At 37.0% G+C, this 12135-nt stretch overlaps 3 protein-coding genes across 9 annotated transcripts; 1 reads left to right on the forward strand and 2 right to left on the reverse strand.

Moving 5' to 3' along the window:
• Positions 1-611: 611 nt before the first annotated feature.
• LOC124305246 (neuroepithelial cell-transforming gene 1 protein-like) lies at positions 612-3366 on the forward strand. The gene is made up of 5 exons (XM_046764442.1): positions 612-938; positions 1064-1311; positions 1531-1894; positions 2130-2558; positions 2640-3366. The coding sequence occupies exons 1-5, from the start codon at positions 873-875 to the stop codon at positions 3144-3146; spliced, it is 1614 nt and encodes a 537-aa protein (XP_046620398.1). The 5' UTR covers positions 612-872; the 3' UTR covers positions 3147-3366.
• Positions 3367-4045: 679 nt separating this feature from the next.
• LOC124305244 (N6-adenosine-methyltransferase subunit METTL3) lies at positions 4046-7664 on the reverse strand. 2 transcript variants are annotated; one of them, XM_046764437.1, is made up of 5 exons: positions 7469-7664; positions 7100-7315; positions 6833-7025; positions 6220-6750; positions 4046-5780 (listed from the first exon to the last, which is right to left on the reverse strand). In XM_046764437.1, the coding sequence occupies exons 2-5, from the start codon at positions 7239-7241 to the stop codon at positions 4988-4990; spliced, it is 1659 nt and encodes a 552-aa protein (XP_046620393.1). In that variant the 5' UTR covers positions 7242-7315; positions 7469-7664; the 3' UTR covers positions 4046-4987. The 2 variants fall into 2 exon arrangements, with proteins under 2 accessions (XP_046620393.1, XP_046620392.1); XM_046764436.1 differs by having other exon boundaries at positions 7100-7664.
• A 154-nt stretch (positions 7665-7818) lies between these two features.
• On the reverse strand, positions 7819-10791 carry LOC124305249 (prolyl 3-hydroxylase 1-like). 6 transcript variants are annotated; one of them, XM_046764448.1, is made up of 7 exons: positions 10641-10791; positions 10024-10459; positions 9312-9567; positions 8829-9153; positions 8582-8707; positions 8355-8491; positions 7819-8254 (listed from the first exon to the last, which is right to left on the reverse strand). In XM_046764448.1, the coding sequence occupies exons 2-7, from the start codon at positions 10362-10364 to the stop codon at positions 8168-8170; spliced, it is 1272 nt and encodes a 423-aa protein (XP_046620404.1). In that variant the 5' UTR covers positions 10365-10459; positions 10641-10791; the 3' UTR covers positions 7819-8167. The 6 variants fall into 6 exon arrangements, with proteins under 6 accessions (XP_046620404.1, XP_046620405.1, XP_046620402.1 ...); XM_046764449.1 differs by having other exon boundaries at positions 10592-10735; XM_046764446.1 differs by having other exon boundaries at positions 10024-10737.
• Positions 10792-12135: the final 1344 nt, after the last annotated feature.

The following is a 12135-nucleotide window of genomic DNA, read 5'->3' on the forward strand; positions in this document are numbered from 1 at the left end:
TCATGATAATTGCTTAGAATTCGTAAAAAAATAATGATGCTTCAAAATGTTTTTTATGTATCTTTGACGGCGAAAAATGTTCACTCTCTTTATTTGTCTTCTGTTTTCGTTGTTTTTGTTTAATTATGTATTATCTCTAGGGAAATAATTGTGTTGACAACCGAGAGCTTTGCTATTACATAATGATAACCATGGTGAAAAAAAAAACAAAAGTACTTACGAAAATGCAATAGATTTTATAATCTTACCGTCGTAAAGTCCTTTCAACAACACGTCTTTTTGATTATCATCACGGGCGAAAATCTAACGCTATCGTAAATAATAATTAGATGTTTGCTAGAACAAATTCGTGAACAGAACTGATTAAGGGCGGAAATAATTGAAGGCAGGGAAAACAAAATGAGTCGAATGCTTGGCGTGAAATGTTTCATTGTTTTCGGAATCGCTGCACTTGTTCGCTTTCAATGCTCGAATTTCGAAATCTCGATACCACTCCGTCTGTGTTATTTTCACAGACCGTGGACTTGTGTCCAATTTTCATCGTCGATGAAAACTCTGCTTTACGACTTTGAGCGACACAACACAAATCTGCTTGTGACCGTGACATATTCGAATTCACATCATAAATGGCGTCTGACGACTTGTGTCAATGACCGCCGAACGATGTGTCTTATCCTAAATTGTCTCGACCTATTATAAAAAATAATTAAAAACACATTACCTACTCGAAACTTAATTAGTTCTAGTTAAAAACAACAGCCATCCGTTGGATATCAGTTTACCGCCAACCGAAAGTTAGGTTATTTTAACTAATCATTATCCGACCGAATTCTTGCTACTCGAATTTCCCTCAGTGAGTTGGCGGCAGTGAGATGGAAGAGGATCGCGTTACGTCAATTAAAGATCACTTTCCAGAACCTCAGAAGAGATTTTGGATGGTAACGTATTCGTTATAGTTTTTGCTGTTCTGAATCGCTTCTCCAAAATCAGCTCATCAACTCTTCTACGTCGTACTCACTCACACCTGAAAGTATCCACCCTAATGTCAATCGTACCATTCCAGCGATCTAGGAAGCGTAGAAATAGCGATGCGGCCAGTGTCAGTTCGATGGATATATCAATGGGGTCTGATAGTATCAAGAAGAAAAAAAGACGCAGAATTACCGAAGTCGCATCGAGCTTCTTTTCCTCTTCCTCCTCATCTCTGACACCCAGCAAATTTGGAAGTGTTCTTCAAAGATCATTCAGCTCTCAAGTAGCCGATCTTTCTCTCCTTGGAGAGGAGGTTGATTCGGGAAAGACAAAAAAAAGGTAAGGAACTCGAGAATGTGTCAAAGAGTTTAAATTCTCATGAATCCAATGTAATTTTAAAACACGATTAATGAAACTTTTGCATTTGCCTTGAAGCTTTGATTCTTTAAACTTTGGTTTTTGATATCTGAGAATAATCCATCACTGATATCAAACACAAAAGATGTCCGTCTTCTAATTTTGTTTCTCACATATATGACCGTCCGGGTTGACGCACAGATCAAAAGTAACCGCGGAGCGACTGGATCAGCTGGCCATCCGTAGCTGGATTGTGGATATTGCGGAAGGGAAATCCAGCGGGCACCTGGATTTGAGCTTGAGTAGAAGAGAAGTGAAACGTCAAGAGGCGATCTATGAATTATTCTGCGGGGAGGATGTGTTGTTGCGGGACCTTGATAATCTCAGAGAATTCTATTACGAGCCTTTGCTACGAAGCGATATCCTGACTCCAGGTGAACTCGCCACACTATTTGGAGACATTTCCAGCCTTGTAGACCTCCACAAAAAGCTTAGAGACGAACTGGTCTGTCTTCGAGACGAGTCGGGTTTCACGGATGCTGTTGGAACCATTTTAATCAGCTGGGTTCGTTCTTATTGCACACCAAATTGTTTGGCTCTTAATTTAAGAATATAAAAATTGGTATAATAGTCTTGATATGATTCAAAAACGATACGTATAGTGAATCAAGCATTTTCTCATAAGATATTCTCCAGGGTCTTATGCAAGAAAATCAGAATCTACAGATTTCGAATTCAATTTCACACAAAGTTGGTGCAACCATTTGTTTACACTTACTTCATTCTTTCTCTTATTTTAGTTACCAAGTCTCGCCGAGCGCTACGTAGATCGTTGCAAGGCGCAGGTGTGGGCGAGACACTTGCTTGAGGCAAAACGCGCAAATAATAAACGGTTCCAAGAATTTCTGAAGAAAAGAACAAGTGTTCCACGGGCCGTTGACTTGTGGACATACTTGGACGTTCCGAGATCAAGGGTCGTCAAGTATCCTATCCTTGTTAATGAAATCCTCAGGCACACCCCGTGCAATCATCCTGATCAGACAGCGCTGAGAAAAGTGAGTGATATACTGTCCAAGTTACTTATAGAAATCGACGAAGCCATGGGAAATTCGGAGTGCAAGCTAGCCCAGAATAAAATCAACCCCTCGCCAGTTTGCGATCCTCATAAAGTCATACAAAATGCTGTGGAAGTCATTACCGAGGGGCAGTTGAGAGATGCTAAAGGAACGGTGCGCTCAATTGAGTTAATTTTCTTTCTTCAATTCCCTTAGCTCGCTGATGTTCTAACCGAAAGTAATTTTGTTTTGCAGAAACTGCATTGCTTCTTGTTTGATAACTGCTTTGTACTGGCTCGTCCAGCGAGGAGACCAGGCAGAAAATGTAACCCATGTTTCCCTGTCGTATTACGAGATCAGTTAAGGGTACAGTTTGAAATCGAGGCGGGTGAAAAAATTCATACTACCTCATTCAAGGTTGCAGAACACACGCTTAATGCTGACGATGAGCATGCAAAACGGCATTGGATTGAGTCTTTTCGTAGGCTAAATACTATTTCTACAAATGGAAAAAGAAATCACGATGGAAATATTATTGTAACTGAGGAAAAGAACAAAAAAAGGAAAGAAAAAGAGAATCGAAATGAAAATGAGAATGAGAATGAGGACGTGGATAAAATGAGTGAAATCAGCGAAAAGTCGCCGATAACGAAAAGTACAAGGAAACTGAAGTCTGTCGGAGATTTGTGCAGCAGTCATTTTCCGATTTCTCTTAAAAAAAGCCTTCTCAGGGATAAAAGAAACAGCATCAGCCTAGTGTGAAGAGTACTATGATTTATTCATATATAACTACTATATTCATATACATCCATTGCGTTAAGAAATTATACATGTTTTTTTAGTCGCATGGTTTCACAGTCATTTTTGTAATTAACGTATCACGGATGATCTGGTGTTTCATTTTGCGGCAGCTAAAAAAAACAAATTAAATCCATTCACAGTGCTATCGTTGTCGGCGTTAATACCTATGAAAAAATGATTACGTAAGGAAATTTCAATCGATTGAGACGAAAAAACAAATGCGGTTATCCGAATGGAGTCCAAATGTGTGATATTTATATATATTTTTCAAAATTCATCCCTTTTAAATATATATTGCGTATTCGGGATGTAACAACTACGCGAATCGCTCGGTTTGATAAATTGCGATTAGTAATTAATTCGAAGCCATAAATTGGTAAACCAGGACTAAGTGTGATCGATGCTTGAGAGAAATTGCAAAAAAATTAAAATTTTTCATTTTCTGACAAGTATCTATTTTATAATACAACGATTTTTTTTTTGATTTTTCTCTCATATTTTTTAACGTTATGGCCATCCATTATTTTTATCCGGATTTCATAGTTTTAATATTAGGTTCAAATATTTTGACTTTTTGAGTTTTTATCCATTCATTTTTATACTTTTTATCTTATGCGACATCTGGTCATAGCAAATTTGTAATTTTCAATCACATCCTGGCCAGTTTCAAGAAACTGCTAACAGAATTCACAGTGTACTATCAATTTTGTGTTCTCTATGCCGCGTAACTTTTTTTGCACTCATATATCGCATAGACAATACAAATAATCGAAAGACAATGCAAATTAATTCATTTTGTGATAAATAATGCGCATTCATTTTTGATATAATTGGATCAGTCATACTTTTTTATGATCCAATTAATGTAAATATATATATTCCTGCATTTATACATAGAGAACTTCGGACAAACGCGGTGTTTTATGATATTAGGTTACGACTCGTGAAGCGTAGGTTTTATTTTCTTATATTTTCTCTTCAGTTAATAATTATTTTTAAATTCGACGAGAGATCTTTTAGGCGACGATAAGACGCACGTTTTACTCAACACCAGCAAAGTTTGCAGGGTGTTTTAATGCTGATGAGCCGAATTCGCTGAATTACTTCGGAATCTTCTCCAAGAATAAAAAACAAAGAAAGCTACTTTTCATTTAGTGAAAATTAAATTTGAACCTTTCATTCGTTTGTGTGAAAAATCTGTCAATTTATTTAATTATTTACTTGAAGAATCACATCAATCAGAAAGGGAGATCACGTGGCTTATTCTATAATTCTGCATTTTCAAAACTGCAATTATAGAATAAAGCTGTAAATGTTTCTTGTTCTTTTCTATCCATTGGAACTTTCAGAGATAATCTGCAGCTGTGGCATATCCTTGGTATTTAGACACTCTGTCTCTTTTCCGATATTGTTTCAGATCAGTAATTTATCAACTTTGTTGTAAATAGATATTGCTATTGCTAATTTGGGAACAACTATTATAATAATGATTTATATATTTAAAGAAAAAGTGACACAAAAAAGCAAGTACAAATATCGTACCTACTGTATCGTTGTAGTGGCATTGATTAAAAAATAGAACAAATGAATATTTTTAGTATTTTTTTTATTAAAAATTTTTTCTGTTTGCTCAATTCCAGCACGTCTGAATTTTTGAAATCACCATTTTGAAACTTAAAAATCACAAAATATTTGGTCAAGTTGTAATTCCTACCTTATTGTTAATAATCCGTCCGCTGTCAAGATTCTCAAGGTTGCGATGTTGAAAATTTTGTTCTAAATATACAGAATATTAAATATCGCTAAGATTTACTCGGCTTCATCGAATTTCCATCGGGATAGCGTTTCTTAAAAGCTTTAATCAGTTGCGGGTCAATCAATCGCACACCGTCGACCTGATTTCCCAGAGTGATCCAGTTCGGTTGAACGTTGTGCGGTCTTCCGAATAACTCGATCTTTCTGGTTCCCGGGCTCATTCTTTCTATAATCCCGTAAATTTCGTCGGGTTTATGACTCGTCGCCCTCACTTCGGCCACGATGACATCACTGTCCAGACCTCTGTTTACCCTGGGAAATCCCTTCATACCAACCAGACAGTGCTCTTTCCCATGATTGAGCCAGTGACCGGTTCTCCCAGTTCTTATAATGCGCTGAAGTTGATTAGTCTTCACCCAAATAATCTCGTCCACTCTGTCGTAGCCCCATAACTGGAGGCATTCTCTGCCTAATTCCATGGCTCGTCCGGTCACCCAAAGAAATAGGAGACCCTCATCTTGCAGGGTAGGGATTCCGAGTTGCCGCATTTCGTCATCCGACATTGTCCCGTAGGGAAGCTCCATATGGATATCCCAAGGAGGGTCCGCCATTATTACTGCGAACTTTCCCAGCACCGTCATATCCAGATATCTCAGGTCGCACTGGATCCACTGAGGAGGATACAGTGTCAGGTCCGATGCTCCCGTTGAGCCATTATTATTGCTCACTGGTTTTGGATCTAGAGCAGTTGTTCTGGAAGTATTTCCACAAGTCGTTGCGTCTGCTTCGCCCTGATCCTTAGGTTGCGCAGTGGGACCGTCAACTTCATAGTGAACGTACCTTGAAAACAGATGATTTAAAAAGTTTTGGTTTCTGTATTCTGGAATATTGTTAGAATTATTTCGAAATTTCGAAAGCCCATTATTTTGTAGTTAAAGAATATTTTCAAAGGTACGTGATAACCAATATTTAAGTGTTTTGTGAGCAACTTTGAAGATAATAATTTAGTTTAGAAGTACTTTGTGATACGCAATGAAATCCAGTGAACTAATCTCTACTGATTTTACCCAACTTCAATTCGGTTTCTAAATCATTAAATTTATCGACTCGATCATTAGTTTTCCGAGTTTGGTAAACCTGAAACATGCACAAGAGAAAACAAAAAAAAAATGAAAACAAATAGAGCTGAACTTATCTAAACTTATCAACGAATTTCACAGGAATCTATCACCATTGATGAATCTATAAAACGGGGAAGAGAAATAAAGTCAATTATTACTTGCAAGTATCCATGTGGAAGCAAGTATTCAAAAAGCTACAGTCTCCCAAGCTTTCATCAGTATGACTTTGAAGGATTTTCTTGAAATGCAATTTCTTGCACTTCTCATTGAACGCTTGCCCAGACCCTGGCTGACTGTTGCCATTGAGCTTGGCGCAATCTGTACGAGTACCGTGTGGACAAAATTCCATAACTTGGGCACCACCCTGAGACCTAAAACGTTCGGCCAATGACTTCTCCTTCGATGTTTGTTTTGACAAAAGGTCCAGTATCTGTTCCCCGACTTTTTTACTCTCCTTTTCTCTTATTGTAGGCATAGATATCAGTGACATGATGTCCTCAGTATTCTTCTTATCGAGCTTTGTCTGTTTTTCGGGTGGACTTTCCTCCTCGATTGCGGCAGGCAGTGAAACCCCCAGTTTTTCCTCTTCAACGATGTTTTCAGCATGTAACAACTCTGCCTGGGAATTCGATTCCGCAATAGACAGAATTGTATATCCGACGACATCGTTCTCTGTAATTTCCTTGATCCTGCGAAGGAAAGGTCTTAAAATATTGCGAGATTACGTGCTTTGTTTATTCGCATAAAAAACTTTTCTCATTAAGTAAATACCTGATAATGTCTTGTGCAGATAATTTTTCCAAGAGCTTGTTGATATCTGAAAATGATATGTCAATGCTGAGAGCTTTTCTGAGTTGATCTGTGAGATCAGTCGATGTGATTGGTAAGCTGGAGATACACTGATGCAAAATTCGCAAGACATCTTGTTCGTATTCAACCGGTTCAGATTTGTTATTAGTCGTGTCTGAAATTGAGATTAGAGGCTTGAAACAGAAATACGAGACTGAAAGTAATGGAAATAACAAATTAAACAGCTACCAATCACAGATGATTCTGTAGCTGGTGGGGTCGAAGTGAGAGTGAATAATTCGTGTCTCTCTCGTTTACGTTTTTGCAATTTTTCTCTTAGACTGTTCCTCTTTATCTTTATCGCCTGAATTTCCTCAAATGCATCAGACATCTTTCATCTCTTTTTCTTTCCTTATCACATACGAAGGTTATGATTTCGAACAACAACAACTAAGCCTCGATTTCCTAGGAAAAATAAAGTAAAAAAAAAAAATATTACCGAAACTTTTACTGGCTCATAAATATACGAAAATGTAGGAACGAGAAAATCGGATGCGGTATTTTTAGGTTAGGTATAGGTTATGTTTATTTGCGAAGTTGTAATTGGCTATCTATTACGCATTGAAGGAAACTAGGAATCAACTTTCGCAGTGTATCAAAAGTTTGGTATCGCCGTAAATGTATTTTGTAATATTTCTCGAATAAATCTTATTATCAACTGAATTGCTTGTGAATTTTTTCCCGGGAGTATAAATATTCAAGCGGGTGAACTCGGCGTTGCCAGCTTCACTTGGGATGCAAAATGTCTGATTGATATCCGTGGATAGAAAACTTTTGAAAGAAAGTAAAAAATTTATTTGTGGTTAAAGAAAATTTGACAATTTTATGGGATTACTTGGATTTTCAAATGTGCGACGGATTCGGCAAAATCTGATCAGGATTTGTAAAATTAAAATAAAATAGATCGATTTGCGTGTAAGTGAGAAACGGTTTAATTCGAAAATTATAAAATTCCGAATCAGAAGAAATAGTTTGTTTCAAAGTAAAATTAATTACTTATAGTTTTTCTCGGGTTTGTGATTTCCACTATTTGATTCAATCCGAAATTCCTAATAATCATGTAATCAGTTTCAATTCTACAATTAAAAGACAGGTGATTTGCGCTCTGAGCTTGAAGAAGCTTAATTATTTACGTATATTTATTAATGCATGTAAACGAATGTATGCATAAAATTAATTGTAAAAAAGTAAACTGCATTTTGTTCGGTTCAGTTTTTTGCAGAATTAAATTGTTCTTGAACGTGCGTTTTGTTTCGTTCAATTTTTTGCAGAATTAAATTGTTCTTGTATGTAGAGTAGAATGCGCAGTTCGTATTCCTGCCTCTTGAAGTACGACTCGGCTTCCTGCGAAAAAAAGAAATAAAAGTTCACAAATCAATTTATTTGATCCTTAGTTATTCTCAAAGACCGTGCGTTCCTGACTCTAATAATTATAATTAATTACCTCGCGTGGCTTGAAGTATTCTTCTTTGACTTCCGGTAGTTCCATAAAATATCTCTTGTTCCTCAAAACGGTCTCATCGGTCGGTATGAAAAGCAAAAAGCTTTCAACCGCGGCACACGCTTCTTTAAATTTACCAACTAAAACGGTTTTTAAACAAGCAATTTAAACTATGAGCAATCCACAATGGAAACACAAGTCTATAAGAGAAACTATTTCCTAGATCTTACTTTTGAAATATGCGTACTGCAAATAATGATAGTGAGATATGAGCAAGTCGTGGCGCTGTTCCCCGTTGAGTTTATTTAATGCGTAGGAACAGCTGCGCTTGCATTTTAGTCCGAAAGCAAAGTGATCTAGAAAATAAAATTGGGTTTACATAACGTTTAAATTCTATAAGACAAGAATTTCCAAAGTTTCAAATGTAATTCGCGAATTGCCAATCCGTATTAGGAATGAAAAGTCGGATTAACTCACTCGCAATGGACATGGTAAAGTCTGGAAGCCATCCCTGGTCGAATGGACCTTCGCAATACAATCTGCAATCCTCTTCAGCTTTCATGTAAGCCTTGAGAGAATTTTCAAGCTGCTCAATAACCTCCGGATAATTTTCTTCGTAATAGGCTATAACTCCATCTTTGTACATTGCTTGGAATGGGTCACTTTCCAAATCTACTATATCCTCTTGAACGACTTCGGGAAGATCTATGTAGAACTGCATGTTTCTCAAGGTTTGATTGTCCGTCGGGTGAATGGTCAAAAACGTGAAAATGGCATTCGCCGCATCCTGGTACCGCTTCGTCTATAACGCGCGTAAAAAAACAAACATATTATCTGTGATGCGACACGAGATATAATGAAATGACATGATGGAATTTCATTTCGGCACCAAAGTTTTTTTCCAACAATTCTCATATTTGAAATCCGTTTTTTACTTCATCAGCAGTAAATTGTACATACCTTGTAATAGCAAATGTGCAGAAACTCGTAGGCCTTACGTTCAATGTACTTCCTCTCCACATGAACGGGCAACTGTCTATCATTGTCTTTATTCCTCACGATCTTCTTGCATTTCATCAAACACAACGTTTCCCTGACTTTTCTTTCGAAGAAGTGCATATCTTCTATGTCGTACGGAAATATTGGTTCAACGTCGTTAACTTCCGCTCGGCACTGTCTTCGGCAATCAGCAACCGTCTTTTTGTGCATTTTGTAGCTGCGGCGCACCATGTATTGCATTAATAAACATCGATAATTACCTACTAACTTATAATTAACTAAAGGCCCATTGCAGATCCGTACACGAATATTTACAAATATTTATTACGGAAAATGCTACCGCTAACGCGAACTTTTTAGTACAGCTCATCGAGACCTTTTAAATTTTTGAACCCAACTTTCGTCTATCTGTCAAAGTTTAGTCAGCGTTCGTATAAGTGTGCGATTCTGTTCCAACTTAGCTTACAAACATCTTTGTATCTACAAAACTATTAACCCGTTTGTAACGAAATATATCTTAAAACCCGACCAGACGTTGTAGCTATCCACAGAAATAAAACTGATCAAAAACGGTTCGGTAGTTCTCGAATTATAAGGGAACATACTTGCAGCCAGACAAAGAGACGTTGGGTTTTATGTTATATAGTGTAGACAAGATAAAACTGTGTTGAACCTGTTAAGGGCTTTGTGGAAGTCGTCGATGCACCCTTGCCAGTCATCGTTCAGATACGACTCGACACCCGTTTCGAAAAGATTATCAAGCTCATTTGGATCCTCCTCGGTTTTACTCCCATTTACCGGTCTGTCAGTGTCCTGCTTACCGGCAACATGCGCCGATTCTGTAGCGATCTTTTCGGAGGGAAGATCCTGGAGAATCTCATCCTGAACCACGGAAACGGTTTCCTGACCGTCTACGTCATTGCTCAGCTCGTCTGATGCTGCAGACGTGGCGATTGCAACGGTGAAGAAAATCGTGATCAGGGCGAAAACGACGTATTGATCAAAAGCCCGCATAACGAGAATATGTAGCTCGTCAAGATCGACTAAAAACTGAGAATGATCTTGGCACTATTTGATCTTTGAACCCTGATTGCGATAAAGAAGCCGCACTGAAAACGAGATTGAAGTTAGTGACGTTATCGTATCGAAACATTGGGGGCAATCACTACACTAAGATTTTGAATTATGAGTGTGTTTTGTTTTGTTACAGTTTACTAAATTTCAAACAATTCCAAACTTGCTTAATAACGGTTTTTCCTCAGCATGAATCGTTACGATAACGTTACTAACTTCAATATGATCACTGAAAGCCGTCGACGCTATGCGATCATCTCTGACGCTTCGTGGTCACCGCACATATACAAATGCTGCCGTTTCTTCAGACGTGTGTGGGCGAAATGTAGTTGCAGCCCACAAGCAGCATATACGCCATGACTTTACAATATATCGCGTCAGAGGACGAGATGAGAAATGTTCTCAACTCCACATACTTGTGAGCTAAATCAGTTGTAAGAGATACGCGAACGCTACGGAGATAGACCCGGTGTAGCGTTCTTCACGCATTGTCAGATTACGTAATTACCGTCTGCAGAAAAATGATTACTACCAAGAAAAAATGTATTCAGGATTTCCGCGCATATTCGAACTAAATTTTATCTTGTTGCAAGAACAATAAAATTGTCCCAAAAGTATTAAAAGACTCGGCAAGTTCACATTACAACAAAATGTTTGAAAAATCTCAACAAACCGTCGTCTTGTTGATTTTCATCGGTTCAATTGAATTCTACACTATTCCTTTTTTTCCATCAACTTTCGGTTTGATATAATTTCTTGTCTTTTCAAAAATTCATCGCGGGGACTTGGAACCATTTTGAAAAAACATTCTGCAATATTTACAAAATGATATCGAACTTTTTTTTAAATCTTCACAAAAATATTTCGAAATTAATAATTAAAATTGCAAAATGACCAGCAAATGCCTAAGGCATTCATAATAATGCGATTGTAAATATTAGTGCAGGGTGTAACTGTATCAGAGGTCTGTGGGAGCATTGAGAATATCTGGCATACACATTTACGCTCTAAGTAATACTTTATTTAAAAGAATTATTTTGCATATCATCTTTGAAAGTTAGTATTTAACGTACCAACGCTTATTTAATTCTGACTATACGTTGTGATCTTTGACGCGGTTCACAACAATCAATCCAATATAATTTGATAGAAAAAAAAAAGAACAATTATTATGCAGCTTAGCTTCACGCATATCAACAATAATGCTAATAATTATAATGATAGTAATAATAAGTTGTGTAATCAATATGAATTTCCACTCCATGATATTTTATCCCTCCCTTTTATTTCCTTCTCAAAATTTCATACTATTCAATTGTTTACACGTCACAACCGGATTTTCTTAAACAATTTTTTGCATCACAAAAGCGGACGAGTAACTCGTCCTGCCTACACACGTACCTATAGAGAATTAAAGTAAAATATCGTTTTTCCAATAGAAAGCAACAACGAACATATATTACACATATTATTATACACATCAGACCTAGGGATTGATTGATTTCTTTATCAATTAATAAAAAGTCCCAATAAATTCTTTCAATTAAGAATCGAAAAATCATTCTAGTTTCTCGATTAATTCAATCGATAGTTTTTATAAAAACCATTTTATAATGGATTCGATGGATTGATTTAGTCAAATGTTCGAATTAGGTGAAATTTCGTTAATCAAACAACCGATCGATCAATCAATCGGAAATTTTTCCAAATA

Source organism: Neodiprion virginianus, chromosome 5 (assembly GCF_021901495.1).
Source record: "Neodiprion virginianus isolate iyNeoVirg1 chromosome 5, iyNeoVirg1.1, whole genome shotgun sequence".
Classification (NCBI taxonomy): domain Eukaryota; kingdom Metazoa; phylum Arthropoda; class Insecta; order Hymenoptera; family Diprionidae; genus Neodiprion; species Neodiprion virginianus.